General features: G+C 37.5%; 2 protein-coding genes across 2 annotated transcripts; both read right to left on the bottom strand.

Annotated features, from left to right (window-relative positions):
• Positions 1 to 5,508: 5,508 nt before the first annotated feature.
• Positions 5,509 to 12,971, bottom strand: LOC145680207 (protein YIPF3-like). The gene has a single exon (XM_081750519.1). It carries the CDS (start codon positions 12,826 to 12,828, stop codon positions 12,142 to 12,144), a length of 687 nt encoding a protein of 228 aa, XP_081606645.1. The 5' UTR covers positions 12,829 to 12,971; the 3' UTR covers positions 5,509 to 12,141.
• Positions 12,972 to 13,139: 168 nt separating this feature from the next.
• MED9 (mediator complex subunit 9) lies at positions 13,140 to 24,413 on the bottom strand. The gene is made up of 3 exons (XM_081750520.1): positions 24,132 to 24,413; positions 19,938 to 20,043; positions 13,140 to 13,426 (listed from the first exon to the last, which is right to left on the bottom strand). Exons 1-3 carry the CDS (start codon positions 24,236 to 24,238, stop codon positions 13,277 to 13,279), a joined length of 363 nt encoding a protein of 120 aa, XP_081606646.1. The 5' UTR covers positions 24,239 to 24,413; the 3' UTR covers positions 13,140 to 13,276.
• Between the last annotated feature and the right edge of the window lie 1,256 nt (positions 24,414 to 25,669).

Raw genomic sequence — 25,669 nt, 5'->3', positions numbered from 1 at the left:
ATCAGTAGTTACAGATGGACGTTAAAAGCGTTTGATGTCATTAATATGAGCAGATCAGCAATTGGAATTTCTTTATTTTCTGTTACCTATCGGCTTGTGTTGTACGTATTTTTAGATTGTAGCGACGTGATGTTTCCAGTGAATTCTTGTACGTTGTCTTCACTAGTACTTTTCGAGGAGGTATGCAACCACGTATGGTGATGATTACGTCATCCGCCATCTTTTATCTGCATGTATGAGTATTGACTTGCCACGTAGTATTATTTCCAAACAGTGAGACGTCCTTTACGCGCTCTTGTCCACTCAATTTACGTCATAAAATGTCTGGGAATCCCTAACGTCCTTTAGGGAACCCCTTGCGCCGCCATTGCATAAATCTGAAAACTGCAAATTTGGATCCTTTGACGATATCATGCCGCATCATATCTACGCTCAGTACGTTATGTAATATTTAACTCTGAAGTTCGTTTTCCCACGCTTGCGGCAGCTTTTAACACATTAACGACGCGCTTTTCGCCCTATGTTTCTTCGAACTTTTTGTTTATTTTGCTTTTAGAAATCACCCCTCTGCTTTTGTACAATCCGCGGCAAAAAACCTGCAACATGAGCATATAAGTTTATTGTGAAATGACGAAGTCTTTTGCTCCAAAATAAGTGTGCACGGGAGGAGGACAAGGTTTATCCTGGCGTGATTCGTTCCACTTAGACGTTATGTTCATTCCCTGTGCTGTTAGGCGTAATATCACAATAAACTTACATCCTCATGTTGCAGGTTTTTTGCCGCGGATTGTACAACGAATTTAGCGCCATACTATATATATAGATATATAACATCATGGTAGAGAGAGAACAGAACTTTCGAGTTGAAAAACTCTCCGAAGTGATAGGAAAAAAAAATATAAAAAACGTAACTCACCTTGTACCGCGTTCTTCTTTTAAACTTCGTTTGTTGTCATTTTCAATCTATGCAGACCTAAAAGTCGAACAGTTTAAAAAGTTGATTTTAAGACATCTAACGTGTACATAGTCATAAAAACAATTATAGTAGTGTTCACGCATCCGGAATGTAGTGTATTAATATCCTTATTGGAATGTAGTGTTTATAAGAGTCACAACTGAATTTAAGTGAAAAACAGTTTTATAGTAGAACCAAAATTAAGGGCAAATCGTGGAATTCCACAGATAACTTTTAGTTGGAACACGTATTTCTTTTACATAATAGTGAGTGGACTGGTAAAAAATCGCAGTGACAGTTAATAGGTTATAATGAAAAAAAAAAAAAAAAAAGTTTACGAAATACACTGTTTTTTTATAGGAAAGCTAAAGACCACAATTGGAGATGCAAACCATAGCTGAAGATGATCTCCACGTAGGTCGAAATTACAATTAAACGAAAAACAAGGTTCAAAGTAAGTCACGTTTTGTGTAAGTATGTAATCTGTATCTTCGATTAATAGATAATATAGTTAGATCGAGCTTAGTGCTAAATGATTGTCAGTACATATTACTCGCGATATGCGTCAGTATACATTACTCTCGACACATCAGAATCGCACGTATTCTACGCATTGAATTTATTGTGCATGTATTGTGTTTCATCGTTTAATCATCGAAGATGTGCACTGCAGCACGCTTTATCCTGGACAAAGGCTTTCTCATTACAATTCTAAATCCTGTGTATAAACCTTGGACAGCAATCTATCGCTCCCATCTTCATGTAACGTATCTTATGATATTCGCATCATATTCAGTTTTCTTTTACAAATATAATTTTTCGAAAAACAAAAATGAAAATCTTAATACTAAATTTCCTTCTGAATTTGAAAGTTCGCTTTGCTTTACAACAGCTTAAGACACAATATCAAAACAACTGACTGAATCGAGTATATGAATTCTATGATATTAGACATGTCACGGGAATTTTATCCATGTTATATACCGGGCGTGGAGGAAATACTGAACTCCTACTAGGGGCCGTTCTAAGTAGTGGATCGGGGAACGCCCATCAGATATGGGTACCAGGAATTTCTTGGGACGGACTAAAACCAGCTGCTGCTGCCTTGCAGAATAGTAGTCGCATCTGCAAAGGCTAAAGGAAGAAAGTGAAAGGATATATATCGAAATGAACAAAGTTGACTGTCTACAAAACAATGTACGTACCAACATTAACATAGGATGCGAATCATGGCCACTGACAACCAAACATCACAGTAAAGTACAAGCAAGTTAAATGAAATGTTTAAGAAAAATAGGCGGAAAAAACAAGAAACGGCAAAAAATCAAACCATCAGAAGACCTAAAGAAATGAAGCCTTTTAAAACAATAGGAATGACACAACTAGATGCTTCGGACGTGTTTATTGTATGGGCGAGAAGAAGTTACTGAGAAAAGTGTGTGAGGCCAGAGCAGACTGAAAGAGACCGGAACGAAAACTCAGGCAAACACAAGAAGAAATGGTAGGAAAAACTGGGAAAAGAAGAGAATTTGGAATAAATGAAGCAAAAATCCTGGCCAAGTGGAAAGCTCTATATAAAATCACTACACCTGACGGTAGAAGAGGATCGACTGAGTAAATATGTACCAGGCTGTTCAAAGAAAATGTATACACACTCTAAAAACATGGCGTCGCACTTCTGCGGGTTCAGCTTGTAGTATATTCAGCAACAGATGGCGTTAATTGATGTAATAAAATCAGTTGAAAAAGTGCAACGATGGCTCAAATATTTGTCATTCGAGCAGCAAAAAAGTTCTGAAATGGTATTTACCAGCCCACGTGCCTAACAAGCTTGAAAGGGAAGGACAATTATGGATATGCAAAAGGGCAGATCAGGGTGGTTTCGCACAACCATAAGTGAAGCATCATCTCTTAAGTCTGCATAGAGCAAAGTGGAAAATTTATGTTCCAGCTTGTGACTCCACGTAACGTAGTCGCTAACACACTTACCTTTGGTGGGAGCGGTCCGGGTTCGATTCCCGGTGGGACAGTTGGTCGGCAGGATGTAATAGCTTTTTCAGGCCAGCCTTCCTGAGTGGTTTTTCTTGGTTTTATTCATTCACACTAGGCAAATGCTAGGATGGTACCTAACACAAGTCGCAGGCCGCTTCCTTCCTTTCCACTTCCCGGGACAGTGTGATCAGCAAGGGACGTCATCCTTCATACGTGGCGGAGCTAACATCGCCATACATGCCGAAGAGCCTAATCCAACATTCCACATCTGTTACACGCATTTAGTGAAGACGACTCAGAATTCAGTTTAGTGGAATGTTCCATGCGCATGTGGAAGATGATACTAATTTTGCTCGCTAAAAGGCGTGGTGTGATGAGGTACAGTCCGCAGCAAAAAAAAAACTGCAACATGAGCATGTAAGTTTATTGTGAAACTACGCCTAACAGCGCAGGGAATCAACATAACGACTAAGTGGCACGAATCACGCCAGGAGAAACCTCGCGTACTCCCATGCACACTTTACTTTGGAGCAAAAAACTTCGTCGTTTTACAATAAACTAACATGCTCATGTTGCAGTTTTTTTTACTGCGGACTGTACAAGGTTGACCGGGATTTTAGTATGTAAATAATCGACGAATAGCCGGATCATGATGAAACTTGCGGGTGACGTAATGTATTCCTTCTCGAGTAACTAGCACCCGGCATGACGTATTTGGCGCATGCGTAGAAGTTGCAGCGAACATGGCGGCAAGCAGTGTGTCTGTGGAGCAGCGGTGTGTAATTAAATTTCTTGTTAAGGAGAAAGTTAAACCAGCTGAGATTTTCAGAATATTGCAAGCACAGTATGTCACGGACAAGAGAGTACGAATGGTGTGAACATGGCAAGATCATGGCGTCTTCTGGGGCATGAAGGGTGTTATCCATGTGGATTTTCTGGACAAAGTGAGCACAATTAATGCCCAGTATTACTCCACATTTTTGTACGAAAGTCCATTCGCAAGAAAAGACCTGGGATGTTGTCTGGAAATGTCATTCTTCTCCATGACAATGCCCGCCCTCATACGGCCAATGTGACAACTCTGGCCGAAATGCGCTGGGAACTTCTGTTCCATCCTCCCTACAGTTCAGATTTAGCCCCCAGTGAATATCATTTGTTTGCACCCCTTAAAGACTATTTGGGAGGGAAGAAATTCACGACAGATGAAGCACTGCGGAACGATGTCCTCCAGTGGCTACAACTACCATGTTCTTTCTACGCCAAAGGAATCAGGGAGCTGCCACAACGATGGCAACGGTGCCTCGACGCGCACCGAGAATACTTTGAAAAGCTGACAGTATGGTGCTTCTTGTGCTGTTCCCTCTTAAGAAATAAAAGTCCCGGTTAACCTTGAACGACTCTTGTAGTTTAAATTAATGACATGATTAACCGGCATTACTGTGTGTACGCCTCCTTCCCCTCAGTTTACATATTATCATCGAGCAAGCGGTCAACTCTCCAGGTCTGATGTGTATCAACAAGGAGACTAAGTGAACCGTTCTTTTCAAAGATATGATTACTGCCCAAGCTTACTTGGGGATGCTGGACACATTAATGTTACCAACCGTTAGCGCATGTCCGGTGACGATCCATTTTTTTTTAACAAGATGGCGCATGTCCGCACTTAAATGCAGATGCGAATCTACCTGGATAATACTATCCCGGAACGGAGGAGGCCGATCGAGTTCGCCTAATTTAACTCCCTAGACTTTTATTTACAATAAGAAGCCACAGGCACCATGAAATTGCAAAGCTTGTACTATATATATATTGAACAGCCCAGTATAGACACGTTCTGCCTTCTATAGGTTCAATTGCACGCAATTCGATATTGAAAAGTCATGAGATCGTAACGTTTACCCATTAATCCTTTTAAATTTTAGCTTTTTTAAAGGATAAATTATGGACTTTCAGTCAAGCAGCTACATCATCATCCCTATTTATCCTAAGATCATGGTTTGTATATCATTCTCTTCAGAATAGAACAGCCTTTCAAACGGTACCATTCACATCATGTATTTGAGGTGAGAAATTCGCGAAAAGAGATTTTTTTGTTTAAAAATGTCCCATTATTTTACCTTTTTTCTCCTGTGGACCCCCCTTGTGTCAACACAAAGATCTGAAAAATACTAAGAGGTACACTGAACATGTGTGCAAAATTTCAATCTTCTAGGTACGAAAGCCCGGCAAAAAATAATATCCCCACAATACTCCAGATTCCCGTATAAAACAGGACCTCATGTAAAAATTCCCTGTCACCCTATTTATCCTAGGATCATGGTTCGTACATCATTCTCTTCAGAACAGAACAGCCTTTCAAACGATACCATTGGCATATCTCCTTCATGTATCTGAGGCGGGAAAATTGCGAAAGAAAAAAGGGTACTATAACTTAAAATGGTTAAATATTGAACCCGTCCGACTTGCTTTTAAATTCCGCCTGCTGATTGCCTGAACTTGGAACTATAGATTAGTAAACACCGTAAATTCCGGTATTAGTGAATAAAGTATAATTTAAAAAGTAAATTGAATTCAATTTATTCAACAAAGCTTTTTTTTCCCTTAACATACAAGTTTGTAATTGAAGCATCACAGTATAAATATAAATGTTACAACGATCAACTACGAATTATCAAATTATTAACATTCCATAGTATACAAATAATGCTTGATTGACTAGATTTTTAATGCCTAGCATCCAGTGCATTCCTATACAAGATGAACTGCCAAATATCATGTAAGCTTCCAAAAAAAAAACATTACTTTGAACAATGCGTGAGAACATATTGAAGCTATTTATCTGATTCCACTAAGACAAACAGACAACTTACAGGGGATGGACAAAAATATAGAAACACCTGAAAAATTGCGCATTACTTTATTAATAGCGAGTAGGACCATTTTTGGCAAGCAGAACGGACTACAGTCGACAGGAATAGACAAATACAAGTCGCGTATGGTTGTTATACCATTCTTGCGCCAAAGCAGCTGCAAGTTGTAGAGACGACGGTGGTGGGTAGCCAGCTCACACCTTGGTCTCCAAAACTGACTACAGGGACTCAATGATATTGAGGTCTGGCGATTGTGGAGGTCATGACAGATGTGACACTTCATCTTCGTGCTCATCAAACCAGTCCTGGACGATGTGATCTGCATGAACATGGGCTCTGTCATCTTGAAACACGGCATTACCATGTGCGAACAAAGTTTGCAACATGGGATGCAACTGGTCATTCAAAATGTTTACGTAGTCCTTGGCAGTGGCATGTCCATGCAAGAAGATGATCGGTCCGACAGAATTCTAGAATATGGCTGCTCAAATCATCACTGAAACAACGCCATGATTCATTCTTGGTAACAGACAGTCTGTATCCTACGATTGTGCTGGCGTTCTCTACACGTAATCGGCCAGCAGTTGGAAACAATGTAAAGGAAGACTCATTCGATCAGTGACAGTCTTCCATCGTCCAGTTTTTATGGGCGTTGCACCACTTTTTCCGTATAGCAGCATGGCCAACAGTCACGAATAGTTTGGGAATTGCAGATCCGACATAAATATCCTGCTTGTGGAATTCTCTTCAGACTGTTTTGACGCTAACAGGGTTTGGAAGCATTGTATTCAGCTTAACTTTGACTCGTGGTGATCTCCTGCTTGGTCACAATCCTACGAAATGCGCGTCTGTCTCTGATGCGGTTTTTCCGGAACACCTCTAGGCAGTCATGATCTTCGAGACTCTGCCTCTTGATACACCAAACATTTCCGCTACTTTCGTCACGGAAGCTTCCACTATACGCGCACCCACAATTTGCCTTCTGAAACTCTCCCATCATACACGCATCCACAACTTGCTCTCTTTGAAACTCTGTCAGCTCAGGCATGATTTACGATAACTTGCACGAACTGGCCGCTGATCTGTAATGCCCATCTGATCGATTGGCCAGGTTGTATACCTCACAGGATGTGCCGGTGACTACAGCAACACCTACCATTCAGACGCAAATCGTGTTTGAAATGGTTACCTCTTTTATAACAGGTGTTTCCATCTTTTTGTCCATCCCCTGTATATAATAAAATTTTAGAACGTAATAAAAGATATTCACAACTAAATATTGCATCCTTTCTTCTTGCCACATGTATGTAACATTAGAAATTTAAAATGCTACTCCGGGAATATAACTTGATTACTCATAATACTTGTTCTAGTAGATTTAGTAATTTTCTCTAGTAGATTTTCATCGTCTTTTTCGTATTAATTTTGATCAGCATGTGAAGCCGTCATATACTTTACTGTGATCTGGGCTAGAGGAATAAATATTTTCCTTCAAGATTTCATAAAATATCTTCAAAGACGATCGAAATAAAGTATCAGTCAATTGTATAGTAATAGACATAAAGTAAAATTTTTCGTACATAATCCGTATATAACGCACCTTTTCTTGTTGATTGTACATTCGCTTAAAAAAAAAATACTTCATGAAATCGTATTTGGGTATAATATACAGTAGAACGTAATTCTTTTTCGTACGTACGAGGAGATATCAAGAAGTAATGTTGCATCAGATAATTTTTTGTAATGTGTAGTGCATTGTTGGTGTGTTATTACTATGTTATATATTAGTTTGACTAACACTGTATACTCTATGTCAGATGGACTAAAAGAAGCCATGGATTTCAAGGATAACAAAAAGCCGTGATTGAATTCCTACCTGACAAAAGAAAATTGTACTGTATCCCTGTAGAAATCCATTGGTGGCTAGCAAATGTCCATCGGGACACTGTAGTGGACAACGTAGTGATCAACGTCAGACGCTAGGTGAAGAAATTCAAGGAGATTATATTGTAGATGAACTGCGCAACGGACGTTCATCATCACTGATGAATGACAATGCTAAGCGAATCGATTGATACGTGCGGATCGGTGTATCAAAATCAAGGAGTTGGCAGCCGTACTTAACGTCATCTTATGGATCTGTTCAGGAGTTAATTTGAGACAATGCACGATCATACACGTCATTAGCAACAACAACAGGCAATTGCCAACATAGGTTACCCTGTGGTGCCACATCCACCATACAGCGTGGATTTGGCATCTTTTATCTCTTTAGTCCTCTGAAGGATCACCTCCATGGAACAAGTTTCGATTATGTGGATGGAGTGATATCAGCTGTCAAGACATCATAAAGACAACAAAAGATGGTTAGATGAACTGAAAAGTGATTATGTAGAAGAGTTCACATATGTAAAATGAAAATAAAATCTTCCAGTTTAGCGTCCCATGATTATGCCCGTAAGGCCAAGGGAGACGGATGACTAAGGTAAGTGAATGATGAAAGAATCAGTAGAATGAGAATGTGGGAGGAATACATTGCATATGCATTATTAAGTCGCATTAAATCCGGAAACCCGCCGAACCAGAGAGACAGAAAGGGATCTGTAGAGTTTAGTTTCACTTTTGTCAACTGCTATTATGATTGGCTGAGTCCGTTCTAACCAGTCAATCTGCGTTCAGAACTAGTTTCTAGGATCCTTTTTATATTTATTCGCAACACTCTCTTGTTTGTGTTCAGTTAGTTAGCGAAACTATTACACATTTATTATTTTTAAATAAATGTTTCTTTGTTCAGCGATTTGTATATCTAGTTTAAGTTACTTAAGAAAGCAAAGATAGTATAAACCAGTTAGTTATTGAAAAAATGAAAACGAAAGGAAATCTTTCAGTTTAACCTCCCAGAATTATGTCTTTTAGGCTAAGGGAGACGTGTTATTAAGGCAAGTGAATGATGACGGAAAAATTGGTGGAATGAGAATGTGGAAAAACGGAAGTAAACCGAGAAAACCCATGGACACGATGCTGTCCACTACACACTAACTTGTCCGGGGATCGAACCAGAGACTCTTTAAGCACCAGAGATCAGCGCTCTACCACTGAGCCACCGTGCCCACAAGTTTTTTTAATCGACTTAGCGCTCTAAGAATAGGTTTAATCTTCTCTCTTAACCCTTCCATTCAAACTATAAGTGGCAGAAATCCACCACTTCCGATTTTAACGTTTATCGCTGTAGAAATGAAATGAAATCTTTGAGTTTTACGTCCCACGGTTATGCCGGTTAGGCTAAAGGAGACGGTGATGATGAGTAATGAATGAAATGGTGGAATGAAGAAAGTGGGAGGAAACGGGAGAACCCCGAGAAAACTCACGCACACGGTGTTTGTCCACCACAAAGTACACTTGGCGGGGGCTGGGATCGAACCCGGGACCCCAAGCACCAGAGGTGAACGCTCTACCACTGAGCCACCGCGGCCCCGTTTATCACTGTAGAGGAAAAAATGTAACAGGAAGCGAAACGTAGTTTTCTGAATTAGCTGAGCGTCACGAGAACTATTCCATTTCGTCTACTAAAACCAGAAGAAGTAGAAATTATTACCGCTTCCGGTCTTAATATTATTTGAGAAAATCACAACTCCTTTACTTGGTGTACACATAACACTTCTAGTTATTTCATTCTTTCCTGCTTGCATAAAAGCGTTACTAGTTGCAGTTCAGGGAAAAAACGTGTGATATCTTCTTCCATAGAGCAAGAAATATCAAGTGATGTGCCGCGACATTTTGAGAGGGTAATACGGGAGATCGCGAAAATTCTAACAAGAGTGCATCCAAGATTATAACCACTTTGTAAAAACACGTAATACTATAAAGTTGATGAATCAGTCATGTACGGAAACGACATTTTGTTACACTGTCATTTATAATCTAATATAAGAAACTAGCGGATGAAATTCCAAATGGAGTGTCCTTATACAATTGGTTAACACTACGTGAACTCTCTTCTTGGTGCTCAAAAGGAAGCAACCAAAAGGTCAAATTTAGTAATCATTGTGCCCAGGAATGATAAAAATATTGTAGAAAGTACTAGATATCTCAACCAACCCGTTGGCTTTAAAGAAGAACGCAACTGCTTTGAAATATCGCTACTGTTCACACATCACAGTGCACTCTAACAAAGTAAATCTGAAGATTTGTTTACAATTGTCCGTTCACTGGCTACAATTTCAAATGATTTATTCATTATTTGTTGTACATAATAAAGTCTCCATTAGGCATATTTTTGGAATCGTTGATTTCTTTCATTTGATATTGCACCTAAAATAACAGACAAACATTTGATTTTTGCGATTTAAAACATTTCCGGTATCGAATAAAATGGAATGAGTAGGGGGTTAATGGGGATGTCCGATTTCCCGTACTGAATTTTCAGTGACGTCACATATACTTAGTTATGTGCACTTCTGAAACTGTGATGACTCTATTGACACTTTACTTGTCCAAATTTCATCAAGCTGTCTAGGGTCTACGTACACATAAAATACCCATCTTTTAGCTTCGCCGCAATCGGTTAATAACTGAACCTTACTCAAATTCGAGATAGTTCAGAGTCGCTGTTTTTGCCGTGGCAGGACGTCCGTCCATGTGTTACTTTGTCTATTGTAAAATATAATTGTCATTTTATCCTCGGCAAATTAGGAGACCAAGAAAAGAATGGGGGCATCAGAGCACCTATTATCCTTCTGATAATTAATGTTTTGTAAAGATAATAATTATGATATAAATGGGGTATGATAACATCTGCCATAAAGACCTTACTTCAATCAACATCACGAAAGAAATGCTGCATCATGCCTTCCATGCAAGGCAACGCTATATGGCAGAGCTGAAGAAAATAGGAACTGTTGAAAGAGAAAGCCATTTCAAAGCAAGAGGAAAGAGATGTGAAAATATACAGCAACTGCAGAGAAAGAGAAGGAAATTGATAGAAACAAGTGAAGTTTTGGAGGCCTGAAGCAAACCAGCTTGCACATTGAAGCAGAGCAGAGCTTGTACTTTATTGACAAAGTCAAATGCTATCCGTAGAATAGCTTTGCTAAAGAAGAAAGAGATTATGTCTATAGATGAGGAAATCACACAACGCCATACTCAGTTGAAAAACTTTTAACTAACAGTCTATACTAAAATCGCACAACAATTAATGCGCTGCTCATTTCATCCCAATGAATATGTCGTTTGTTAAGTTACTACTCCTACGAAAGGTAATATATAAAAATTATATTATAGGTGCCTAATTACTTCACTTGAAACGCATTTTAAGGTATGTAAATCTAAAAAGAGGTAGAGCACATTTTATGCCTGATAGAAAAGTATGGAAAAATTACAAAAATACTGAGTTTTAGTACAAAAATATTAACTTTTTTTCTCCGGGGAAGAAAAGAAATAGTTATAAAATTTTAGTAAATTTGAGTTGGAAGTAGAAAAGTTTCAAATTCGCCAATTGATTTTTCTCTTTCTTTTAAAAGTTATTTGAAAGTTCGATGCAAAGTTTAATTTATTCATTGTACGAGGTAAATCTTATTTTCTTTATATTTACTTACAAAATTGTCTTATCGCGTGTTAAAATTAAAATTACATTTTAAATTTTATAAAACTACTGGTTATATTTATTCATGCAACATCCTTTTTTGCCGCCTACAACGAAAATTAGCTATAGAATGTCAACAAAAGTTTATTTATCTACCCTATAATGTACTTGATTGATACGTTAGAAACAAAAGGAGCCAATTCATTAATACGCGAGAGCATTTTAAGAATGAAAACTATTCATCTCACTGCCTTGTTTTCAAACGACAGTACTCCCGGTGCCTCGTCGAATAAGAAGAAAATGATGGTAAGGATAGAGTTAAATTGATTTTAAATTTAACGTCCTTTCAGCATAGGCTATATGAGACGGGATCTACTGATTAACACTGTATCCGAACCACACGAGCTCCCGCATGGAATTGAACTCGGGTCTCTCATGCCAAAGGCGCGTACGCTAACAGTTTAGTCACGAAGGAGCTCCATGGTAAGGACAGATACGAGCAGTACGCTAAAAAAAAAAGTGCTTTGTCTCTAGTCATTTTTTTCTTTTGTCGGGGAAAAAAATCAATTCTTTGTTTCTAAGTTACTGACACAAAGAACGTATGGAACTAGATGTATACTTTCGATGGTAACTGTATCCAAATTTAAACATGAGGCTACTTTATTGTACTGTCATTCTTTTTGAGTTTGACAATTCCCATGCTATACACACGTACAATGTTTGTATTAGCGTAATACTCCAAGTTACTCATTTTGACCAACCCCATACACAAAGGTCTTATGCACATATACGAAATGGACAAAGATCAGAAATAGCAAATTGGATATACCTACAACACTACAAACAATTAATTGAGCTGCAGGTATTGGTATCGAACTCAGAAGTACCAACACCAATCTTCCTGTTCCAAGGCCACTAAAAACGGCCAAAGAACAAAAGAAAACAGCCATGCTATTTTCATTGTAGAAAATAAAGGACACTAACAGGGTTAGAACGTGTCCAAATAAACTGTACCCGAACAGGGAAACCGCTTCCAGAAATTCTAACCGCGAACGACCAACTTTAGCCAGCAAATAAATAATAACCGGCATTACTACAATATACAACATGAGACATGCTAATGGCGAGATAATCCCCGCCTGCAACTCTTTCCCAGACGTAATGTAGCCGTAATATAAGACACAGGTTAGCATAAAAATTGTTATTATTGGACCCACAAGGTCGACGTACACTTGTTGAAATTTTGATCCCAAAAATGGTGGCATCATTGAAACAAACAAATGATTAGGCAAATCCTCAGGCGAGACTATAAAATATCCCTGCATTTTCCGCCACACCGAAACATTTCGCGGTTTTAACATTGGCGTTTCATCTGAATCCTCTTTGATATCCGAGTCCACATGAACATTACATGAACTCCTGCTTGACATGTTCTATATTTTATTTTCTTTCAATTTTAGAGACACTACAAAAAATCAATACAATTGAAAAAAAAAAAAAAAGTCTCAGGACTATCTAATGTTACTGTTGATTTCTCTTCTTCAGTTCTTCTTGCATTTCCCGGTAACCTTTTCGTAACTCCTCGCTAAAACGTGACCGAAACGATTGCAATTTTTCTCCAGAAGCAGAAATATTTTCCCCCAATTTCTGACCAGTTTCCGACTTGATTGCCCTATTAATTCCTTGAGAACTAATAATTTTTCCTTTCGTAAACACAAATACTGCCATCTGAGCTGCTCGTCTGATTGGATAAGAATTTGCTAATCTTTCTATCAAATGTTCATTGTTAGCAAGATAACGAAGTATAAATCGAAGCACCATAGTAGTTCCTTCAGAAACAGATATATCTTTTTAAAAAAAAAAAAAGTTTTACACAAATTAGAATTCCTCAGTTTTTGGAAGCTCGAATGTGCACATATTTCTGTACTTCAAAAGTAGTTCTCTCTTCAACTTCAGTTGTTTTCTCAAAGTATCCAGTCTTCGCAACTGTTCCTCCTTGCTATATTCAATACCAGGCAACTTCTGGATCTAGAAAACAATTTAATAGGTTTATATCACTATATTATGTCCAACACTATAAATTATTATATTACATAAACTACTATGTTATGCGAGGTTGCTCAAAAAGTAATCCTCCATATTTTCCTCCCTCCTTACACGTTCAATGCATTGAAATGTGGTTTTCCCTCAGTCCGACTGGGATTTACTTTAGTTTGTGTGGGGTTTCACAATCGACTGACTAGTGGTAACAGTGAGTAAAACTGAAGAGTCTGTCCTGTGTGATGGTCGTTAGAAAAATTGATAAAGTGAATTTTTGATGGCCGAGAACGAAATTGTGGCGAATAATCACAAGACAGTTGTGTGCTGTTTATGAAACATCTGTTTTGGATAGGAATACCACTGAAAGATAGCTGAAGATGATTAAAATTTTCAAAAAGGGATAAAGTTGAATTATGTCATCCTCGTGTTGGGTGGCCCTCCAGATCAACCAATCAGAACGTACTGATGGAATTATTCATGCTGATTGCACTGGGAGTATAATAGACATCCATAAACTATTTTTCAAAACTAAATGCAAAGTGGATTCCTTGAAGCTTCACACGTAAATATTATCAAAATAGTGATAATAATAATAATATTTTTTTAAAAATAAAAAAAAAAACATATTTATAAATATTTTATTTAATATAAATTTTCATTTGCTTTCGAATGGTGTATTTCAATTTTTTGTTATTATTATTATTACAAAAGATGAAAATAAAAATTTTTAATTTTTTTTTTTACATAAATTTACATTTTTTATTTTAATTATGAAATAAATAAAAATCTTTAAAAAAATAAAAAAGAAAAAAAAAACATTTTTCTAAATTTAATTTCTTTCTTTCTTTCTATTTTAAAGTTTATTTCTTTTTCTTTCTTTTAAAAAACGAAAAAGTATTTTTTCATTTGAAATAAAGAAGAAAATAAAATGTAAAACAAATAATTTTATTTAAAAAATTCAAAAGAAAGATAAATCTTTTTCCAAAAAAAAAAAAATTAAAATAACAGTTGTTAAACAGTTTTGAAAAGGACAGAGTATTTCATTTCTACCCAGACTAGGGATGAAGTAGGTCAATGAAGGAGCAATACATAATAATAAATCTGGGGATACTAAGTGTGGTTATTGCTGTGAAAACATGATTGAAGAAACAGATCGCAAGCTGATATAGGAACGGCATAACACCGTAGCAGTGAAGGGAGATTAAGTACAAAAATACCAAGTGTAGAGGACGTACAATATTCTGTAGCAATATCATTAGGTTCCTTTAAATATTAGCTGAGAAAATGATGTCGGAAATTACTTTTTGAGCATCCTTTGCATTTAACATTATTTATTCAACTAACTTCCAGATACAGTTTGTAAGATAAATTTACACTGGAATCAACCACAATTAACTAATAATAACGTAAATGAATGTCGCCACGACCTATATTTAAGATACCGGTAACCATTCCGTCATTCGTCTGATACTCTAACGAAACGAAAAGCACGCGATGGCTGACCACAGAAGCAAAAACGCTAACAATGAGCCCAAGCCGTTCGGTATAATACAGTGTGTTAAAAATGTTACTCAACTTTATATTTCGAAGCATTTCATTCAGATGAAGATAGAAAAAAAAAGTGCGGAGATTAATTTTACAAACATAATTATTAAATTCTGGCATGTTAGAAAATCGAATTCTGGCATCTTTTTAATAAATCATCATTAAATATGCAGTAACTCATTGAAAAGTGCCAGAATCAACGTGATAGATTTAAGGCTGTATAAGCCAAGAATCAACATGACAGTTTAATGCTGCATAAGCCTAGAATCAACGTAATAACAACAGATAACTATCAAATATATTGTACTTGAAGCGAAGTAGCTCAAGTGGTAGAGCGTTGGCTTCGCATTCGGGAGGTCGTGGGTTCGAATCTCGCTGCCGACCATCCTGACTGAGGTTTTCCAGGGTTTCCCTCAGTCCTACCAGGCAAATGCCGGGATGGTACCTACTAAACAGGCCCTGGCCGATACCTTCCCAAATCCTTTCCATTGTTGTTGTTGGATATCCAGTGTAAAATGGCCTCTGAGCTGTATCTGGTGATTGTTAAATAAATAAATAAATACTTAACCCTCAGTCAATTCTATTGCAACACTCATGTACAATAATAATAATAATTAAAAAAATGAAATGAAATCTTTGAGTTTTACGTCCCACAGTTATGCCGGTTAAGCTAAAGGAGACGGTGATGATGAGTAATGAATGAAATAGTGGAATGAAGAAAGTGGGAGGAAACGGGAGAACCCCGAGAAAACCCACGCACACGGTGTTTGTCCACCACAAAGTTCACTTGGCGGGGGCTGGGATCAAACACGGGACCCCAAGCACCAGAGGTGAACGCTCTACCACTGAGCCACCGCGGCTCAAATAATAATAATAATAATAATAATAATAATAACAACATATAGTGTACAATAAAACGTAGACACTATTGAATTAATACATGCCGTCGACACTTCACTTATTAATCAATTGACATTAACAATATTACTCGTGACAGATATACTTCAATTAGTTGAGAGGATCAAGAAATTACATATTTGTGTACAGCCAATAAACCAGAGACTATGTATCATAAAAAGGATAACCGGATTAAAATCTGGCATCACATAAAATTTGCAATATCTCTACGTCAAAACTAGTTAAAAGCACTTAATTTGCAGCTTTAGTTGGATTTTGTGACAAAATTAATTTCAAATTATCAAGTTTCGGCGTTATGGTTCATTTATACATAAAAGTTGCACATCAGTCTATTATTATTATATTGCTAGTATATCTAAATGAAAAACAACCGGCGAAAGATAATTTAAAACAGTACTTAAGAATCTACAAAAATAAACAGTACTTAAGAATCTACAAAAATAAACAGTACTTAAGAATCTACAAAAATAACAGCATTGATATAAATGAAGAAATGAAATGAAATGAAGTAAGAGTACATGAAAAATGGAGCATGAAATATCAAACTAATAAATTCAGAATACAGCATTCAACAATATAAAAGAAACACTGAAAATGTAAACTAATATGTAAATTAATTGTAAGCTGAAACAAACCAGGATCCAGAAATAAATTATGTTGTGACGTTACGAGAACAGACCGTTATAGGCCTATAATGGTAACGGAACCGAAATAAGCTTCTTTTTTTTTTTTTTTTTTTTTTTTTTTTTTAATTCGGCGTGCTTCGGTAAGAGAACTAAAATACATCTCAACATATCGGTTCTGCTATAAAAACTGAAAACTGTCCACCACTATGCCCTTCCACTGGTCTAGGAGTTAACGCGTTTGCGCTTTTGGTGCACGTGGTCTCGGGTTCGATTCCCTGCAAGAGTAAAAAAAAAAATAATTTCATAATCATTCACTTTCACCAATCAACCGTGACCACTCGCACCAAAAACGAAAGCGTTCGCGACTAAACTATGCGGGGCCACGAAATAACTCGAGGGAACCACCTACAGCGGTTTTGTTACAAAAACTATTTGTCTTTTTTGTTGGAAGATTATGATCAAGTAACTATGGTGCTGGTTAAATGTGATATGTGAATGTGTCACACTCTGATCCAACTATTTGAAATGACGGTCAGATGTTTTGTGTTTAGGATTTAGATTAACTTAGGGATATTTATAGATAAATATTAACGAAAACTTGAATATGAAATAGGAAAGAGAACTGTGCTAGATGTAATAAGTATAATAGTGGTATTTCTAGAGTGAGCTAGAATAAATGACGAAAATAATTTATGTTATGACTGATAGTCTTACTCACTACGGTCAAGTTGATAGCTTCATACTTAATATTTTGGTACAAAAACGTAATTTCCAACCCAGCTTCACGTTTGTTATATTAAGAGTCAGTACTAGCTGTTGGTATTTCTCAAGAGTGCAACAATGTTACAGTCATTTCCTTGTAATTTCGCTTCCATTCCAATATCGGTTCCAGAATCAGGAGCGATTTTCTCATGATATCAATTTCGGTTCTGGGACGGAATCTATTTCCTCTGAAAACTTCTTTATCCCAAAAAAATCTCTTTAGGTTCCGCGTCCAGAACCGAACAACAGTTTCCTCGAAAAGATCGGTTTGGGGAACCGATACACAGAAGAACTAATTAACGAATATGGTTCCATTAAAAAAAAAAAAAAAAAAAAAAAACTTGGCGTAACAGCGCAATTTGTGAGTCTTAAGCCTGCTCCAGCGCCATCTGCCAGCGACCGACTGAACTTCGTCCAGCGAACGGCGAACACGTGGTCAGAGCGCAGCGACGCTCTGTCCTTAACAGGTGCATCAGGAGCTTTCTAGACCTCTAACAGGTACATCAGGAGCTTTCTAGACCTCTAACAGGTACATCAGGAGCTTTCTAGACCTCTAACAGATGCATCAGGAGCTTTCTAGACCTCTAACAGGTGCATCAGGAGCTTTCTAGACCTCTACCAGGTGCATCAGGAGCTTTCTAGACCTCTAACAGGTGCATCAGGAGCTTTCTAGACCTCTTAACAGGTGCATCAGGAGCTTTCTAGACCTCTACCAGGTGCATCAGGAGCTTTCTAGACCTCTAACAGGTGCATCAGGAGCTTTCTAGACCTCTTAACAGGTGCATCAGGAGCTTTCTAGACCTCTAACAGGTGCATCAGGAGCTTTCTAGACCTCTAACAGGTGCATCAGGAGCTTTCTAGACCTCTAACAGGTACATCAGGAGCTTTCTAGACCTCTAACAGATGCATCAGGAGCTTTCTAGACCTCTAACAGATGCATCAGGAGCTTTCTAGACTTCTAACAGGTGCATCAGGAGCTTTCTAGACCTCTAACAGGTGCATCAGGAGCTTTCTAGACCTCTAACAGATGCATCAGGAGCTTTCTAGACCTCTAACAGATGCATCAGGAGCTTTCTAGACCTCTAACAGGTGCATCAGGAGCTTTCTAGACCTCTAACAGGTGCATCAGGAGCTTTCTAGACCTCTAACAGGTGCATCAGGAGCTTTCTAGACCTAGTAGCCGTCACGTCTTGTTTTCACGTGACTCCCCAGTTTGCCTCACGACACTCGGTGAATACCGAAAGTTGGGGAATCGAACCAGGGACCACGCGGACATGAGTCCAACGCTCCAAACCAATAGAATACGGTGTCACCATCCTACGGTTCCATTACCTTTGGCAACTCTGATTACCAGCTACCACCAACTTCTTGTGTACCAATTTAGAGCTAAATCTAAGAATTTTTTATAGTTTATCTTGAGTTCGTCTTTTCCAACATACATATACACATCTACATAATAAGATGAAAATAAAAACCAGGACATAGTACCTTAACGGTATAGACCTCACTTTTGGTTCGATTCCAGGAGGACATCTCTTCTCGAAATTCTAACATTTCCTACCAGGGTCGGCTGGTTAAAACGAAAAATGCTTTAAATCGTGTGAACTTCATGATGGCGTCTCCACATATCAACCCATCTGCATTACGTTTATCTACTTTTCACCTTTTAATCAAGGGGTCCCGTGTTCAATTCTCGGTCGAACCACAACCCATCTTTCAAGTAAACCAAGTAACGATTCGAGGTGTCCCTTTAAGAGAAGTCTTCTCCGTGATAACCTTGGTATTTCATAAGGATGTTAACCCTAAACATACGAAACGAAACCAAATTATATATTTCTACTTGCCTGAATGCCTGTTATTTTATAAAAAAAGCCAAGGTTGCTTAAATATATTGATAGAAATTAGCAAAATTTATCAACTATCTACGTAGCTTCCAACATCAGATTGGATTCGACTTTGTTTTAATTTTATTGAATGATACCTACATACCAAATTTGTAATTTAATACCTCAGTTTTAGCGTAGTGATTATGATACGTTGACCTTAAAATTTTACATACAAATACATTTAAAGTAATAACAGGATTTTCCTAATGGCTAAAGCGGGAGTTTCCCGATTTATATGTAATTCTGTATGTTTTTACTTGTATAACTCTTTATCTTTTTGTCCTTCTGAAATGAGTCTTGACAACGTATTTTTATCAGGAGTCCTTCGTGAGTGAGTCGGCAATCGCATTTGTGACCAATTAGTCCCAGTTTCGTGTCGAAATGGACAATTTCTCTTCGATGTAAGCCGTAAGCGGTTCGGATTCCGCTTTAAGCTTATGTGACCCCTTCCAGCATAACCTTGTTGTTGCATAATAATACCAAGGTGAAACAAATAAATTTCTGTCCATATCTAATATAAATACACAGAGTAAATGATTTAAACCAAAAAAAAAAAAAAAAAAAAATCTGGTTTAAACCAAAAAACCTGTTTTTTTTTTGGTTTTTTCAATAAAAACCATGGTTTTTGCCAACCCTCTTTCCTACTCCTATCTATGTTCGATTAATACTCTCATCACCATTCACCGCATTTATTACTCATCTCTTTTATCTTAGAGGACGTTAAACAAAGATAACACTTGATATATATAAGTAAAGGAATACCTGTTCTCGCGCCTGATCAAGTTTCTTCTGAAGTTCTAACACTTTCTGACTAATGTCTTGAGATTCTCTAGCTTTCTGAGAAGAATCATGGGAGTCTTTCTCAATGCTGGAAAACAAAATAATATGTTTAGAAACTAATTCCAGTAGTCATGTAACAAAATAAAAATAATTAAAAAAAAGTATTCGGAACACAAAAACAAAAATAAACATCATAAAAAAAACATTATTCCAGAAACTATTTGCCCGAATTGAAATTTGATTTGTATTTATTACAATGGGACAACAAACTAGATATTAAGAATTCAACATATTATCAAAATGCGAAGCTGATGAGCCTCTCCTACAGACCCATACGTAAGAGCAGGCGCATAGGTGCTAAACGCAAGAACAGTCAGGTGCTATAGCCACGCTTTCTACAATGCAAGGTACTTTAGCTTTTTAATTGCACCATAATGAACCACATTTTCTAAAGTTTTGTGGTGGACAACATCGTGTCCGTGGGTTTTCTCGGGGTTCTCTTGTTTCTTCCTACTTTCCCATTCCAGCAATTCTTCCATCATCATTCACTTGCATTAATCACCATAATTTCTGTCTTAAAAAAAGCATAAACGAGTGACGTTAAACTCAAAGATTACAAAGATTTACTTTCCCAAGTTGTTAACATATTCAAATATGACATAGCCCTATATTTATCGCCCACTTAAATAAGTTCCTTACACTTTATTCTTTCTTGGTGACTTAAGACTTTTAACGGTATATAGGGGCAGAATCTGGAACCATAAATGAATTTACGTCATATGTATTTCTTTCATCACAAAATCGACTTGCTAGTACCTTGAAGGTATGTTTCTTACATGGCGAGTGGCAATCCTGGGTACAAACTCACTTATGCGTTATGAGGATAGATACAGTGTGCGGACATATTATAAAAATAAGGACGGAAACGCAATCCAACCTGTCCTAGGCGGCTACCACCAGCAAGACGCAAGTATGAGAGCGCAAAGGTGGCGGTTCGCCCAGTAGCAGGCGCGTTAGCGATACTGAGTATATGCGTAATGGAAAATACCGCAGAAAATATCATACAGTTCTATATTATCACCGACCCCAAGCCCATTTATCAAATTTAAAAGAGATTGGAAAAGACAGTGTTAATTTTGAACTTTATTAACCAAGCCTCGTATATGCATGAACAATCTTGAAGCTTCTCTCATCGGTTTGGTATGTTATGCGTCTGTGTTCGCCTAGCTCCGATATTACGGCCATACATGGTTATACGACAGAGGAACTGATCACGTGAGTGCTGCATTTCTGATGACTGTTTCTTTGTGTCTGATTTTCGAGATTCTCACCCGTCACCCACGCAATGTTGTAGTTGAGAGTTAATTGAACGATAATTCTGGTCCCGATGCTACGAGTGAACATCGGGATTTTCCCGGCTGACCACATATGTTAGCACCCTAACATTCGTTTGCATTCTCAGTTTTGTGTGGTAAACTCTGGCTCCAAATCGTTAAACAGGAAGGAATAATTGCACCAGCTTGGACGATCGCTTATTACTACCAGCAGAGGACTATAGGGGACCCTTGGGATTATCCAACATGGAACGTCTGAGATTCTTATAACTGCAACTACCCTGAAGGAGTTGACCGGTCGAAGATTATTGTGAGTAAAGGAAAATTTGTTAACCGCGTTGCCACCTTGATTACGTAAAAGCCACCGAGAATACAGGGAGTAAACGTATACTTGCCTATTTGTAATCTTTTGATGTTATTTTTAATGTAGTATAAATTATACTGTTTCATTATATTCTTTACACATTTTAGTTAGGCTTCGTGATTTGCTCCCCAAGTTAATTTTAATTTATTGTTATTTGTGCCTAGTTCAGTCATTTGCACATATATTCATTTTATACTTTTGTCTGCCGTTCTCCCAGCTTGTAGGTATTGGAAGAAATAGTCCTTCGCCGCGGCAGAGCTGGGATAAATACGCGAGAGCGAGCGAGAGAGAGAGAGAGAGAGAGAGGTGTAAACTCTGTAGTGAAGAAAACAAACGTAAATGATATGGTTACATTAACAGAATTCTAACCACGACGGAAACCACGGTTATAATAATTCTAAAAATGGATGGTGCCCCATTAACATTGTTCTGCATCATGAGTTACACTGCCTTCACATACCACTACAGTTCAACATGGCTTCCATATGCAATATTACATCGTTAGAAGATACACTATGTATTCCACCTTATTACACATGTCTCAAGAAAGATCCTCATGTATATATATATAATTTCCTCCTTTTAAATCACAATAGATATTTCTTCCGTAAATTATACAAATCTACGGTCACTGATACACAACATATACAGAAAATAACAAAAGGTGCAAATTTACTTTACGGATCCACATATTTGTAAAATTTACATTATAAATTTGTAATAATATTTTAACAGATAGTGGGTAAATAATCAAAATGTGTTGCTTCTTACCTGTGAGATGCGTATCTATGTAGAAATACATTAATAAATCTCTAACATTCGCCCATAACGATGCCATTAATCACAGTATGCAAAGTGAAGTAAAGTAAATGAAGTCAGCGTGGTTACCACTCATGATACACAACCATAATAGTGTCCGAGAGTTAATGGATCCACATATTTCAGAAATTTACGTTAGTAATGTGCCATGTTACTTTGAAAAACGAATGCGAAGGCAATGAAAGATATCGGGATCCTACATATAAAGTTCTAAGTAACGTACGAACAAATACCGGTAATTCAATACATAAGGTATATTGTGTTTTGCGCTACCCTCATGTTATGATTACATCCATCGTCGCTGACGCGCCTGCTCCCTATGGGCGCACCCGTGTACTGTCGCTACAGCTCCGCTACTAACTCGGTTATAAAGCATTGCATTTTAGTGCCCACCTAGCACAAGTTGATGAGTGTTTTTGCACAATATATCTTATTATATATATACACTAAAGCCATTCTAAAGTGAATCTACAGAGCGGAATACAAGTCCACAAAAATGATTGTTTAAGGTACAGAGCGTGGATATACTGGAAAAGAAGGGTATAGATTTATCGTACAGATCCATAAAATAATTGCATATATACTTTTTCAGTAAATTGATTCTCTGTATCTAAAAAAATCATTTTTGTGATATACACCTGCATGAGATGGTTCTAGAACACAGGTCCCCCCATATAGATTACTAACTACGTAGGTTCCTTTCTGTACAAAAGTTTAATATACAGTTCACATAATATTGCCGAGCGAGCGTTAGCGAGTGATGTAGGGTTAGAGCCCCACAGGGCACGTTGTTTTCTGTCTTTATTACAGCTGAATGGGAAGGGGGACCTGTGTTCTAGAACCTTGCCCACTTGCATTTCACTATACAGAATTCCTTTAGGACGGCATCAGTGAATGTACACAATAACTACTGTGCACATGACACTAACCAATTTTGCAAGGTGACCACGAAAAACCACGAATGTTTCCTAACCGAGTACAGGAAGATGCGAAGCAGGACATCCCGAGTGACTGCGAGGGGATGCGTCCATAGGGAGAAGGGGAGCCAGCAAAGGTAGGTATATACATCAACAAGGATAGCCCAAATCACCGCACATGGCATAAAAATATTTAATTTTACAACTTGGATTATGTATTTGTAAGTTACTAAGTACGTTATATGTGATATTCCAATATCTGTTTTCATTGCTTGCACATTTGTTCTGAACATAACACATTAATAACAAATTTCACAATTACGTGGATCCTGTAACTCTCGGACACTTCTGTAATCGCGCGTCATGAGTTAGCATACTAACTTTAGATCCTTTATTTTACTTTGTTTACTACGTGAGCGAATCCGTGCTTCGCAGGCTGATTTTCATTAATGTAGCTACTTCTACGTAAATATAAATCTCGCAGGTAAGAACACACTGGTATATTATAAAATATTACAAATTTGTTCTGTAAACTTTACAACCTGTGGACCCGTACAGTAAATCTGAACCAAGAATAAGCAGTAATAAATAAAATATTCTGAAATTCTCTCTCTTTCGACAGAGAACAGCTGCTTTCATTTTTTTCATCACTTCTGTTGATTGATTAAAAGCTACTATATATTAAACTACGTAATTAACATACATTATAACATCTAAGCCATGGAATAAACTATATGAATACCTTCGAATTATTTCGTAAATGATTGGTAAAAATTCAACGTCTACATCGTCTACAGTAATGGGTCCTGATGGTTGCGGAGCGGTCACATGCTGTTCAGCTGTATCCATTCGCTCCGCACCTTCGCTTTGTTTCTCCAGTTTGATGGTTGTAAGTCCCTTTCACGTGAGAATATAATTTCATTACTTTACAACTATTAATTTGTTAACATTATTTTTATTTTTAGCATTGGGACAATGAACTATCGCACAATCAATGCCACTACAGTGTTGCCGCCAATCATATTGAAATTTGTATTCCTTATAAGGAAAAATTAAAATTCCAGTAGGGGCCTCATTGCGAAACAGACTTCGCTAAATTTATTATTATAACATGTGATGAGCTGGTTACAATTATGAGGATCAGATTACTAGTCAAAAACATAGTTAGTCACTAATTATTATTTTCATAATACGGAATTATGGCATTGCCTTATGCTTGTTGTTTGTTCTTTAATATTAAAAGTAACGCAAAATATGCGTTAAGATAATTTTATGAGGAGACTGAAAAACTTTCAAAACATATCATCACCTTAGTAATTTCACCGATATTGGCAGATCATTTGCCATAACTGAAAAAGCTTCTATCCTCGATGCACTTTCGATAACCACTTCCGCTACACGTACGATTTTTCTGTTTGAATATCATTCATCAATTGCATCCTCCTTTCAATCTCGCTATCTTACCTGCGCCATACCAACACCCTCTATAATATATTATAGAGGGTGTTGGCCATACCCTCTAGCCATGGCCGGCGTTAGTTAAAGCAGGCCATGCTCTACAAGGATGTTATAAAATAGGAGGATCTGCCTATACTTAATCGTGAAGCCATACGTCACAGTTTCGCCACACCCAATCTCCCTGCATTTCGCCACTAATTAGAGGTGATTCCAAACATATATATCATCTGAAAGTTCTTGCCAAGAGAAGTACGAGACCGTTTTCAAATCACGGGCAAACCCACAACCTGACCCTATAAGGAGTAAGTTTTTTGGTGGTTGTGACCCTATGGATTGCATATTCGACGGAAGTAAAAATGAATATTACGATGTAGGCCTATCATGCGGAAACGCCTGAGCCTATCATGTTCCTTTTTGGCTCATTGCTAGAACGTAACTGACCAAGGGTTTATAATATCGCTTTGCACCAAGACATACCTATTTAATCAGTCTTGCCAACTAATTGTAAATACAGTGTGGCAAATGGTTTCTCTACCACTGGATATATATCCATGAGACGGCTTGAAACATTAACGGGACACATTAAGATATTGAAAAAAAAAAAAAAATCGTTCTTATAAATTTATTAACGCTATAGTGACACATATCGTAAGGACATACGTTTGAAAGTGCTTTATCCTAATCCGGGAATAGAGCTGTTAGAGAACGACGGCCAACGTGCATTGGATATTATTAAAAGGACACACCTTAAACGTCAAAGGGTTTGAACCAGACTGTAGATAATATTAGTGATGCGATACACATAGTAGAATATTAAGACCG

The sequence above is a fragment of the Thermobia domestica genome, chromosome 3 (assembly GCF_964235325.1).
Source record: "Thermobia domestica chromosome 3, izTheDome1.hap1.1, whole genome shotgun sequence".
Taxonomy (NCBI): Eukaryota; Metazoa; Arthropoda; class Insecta; order Zygentoma; family Lepismatidae; genus Thermobia; species Thermobia domestica.
The sequence above is the reverse complement of the archived record's forward strand: the minus strand, read 5'-3'. Positions and strand labels throughout refer to the sequence as shown.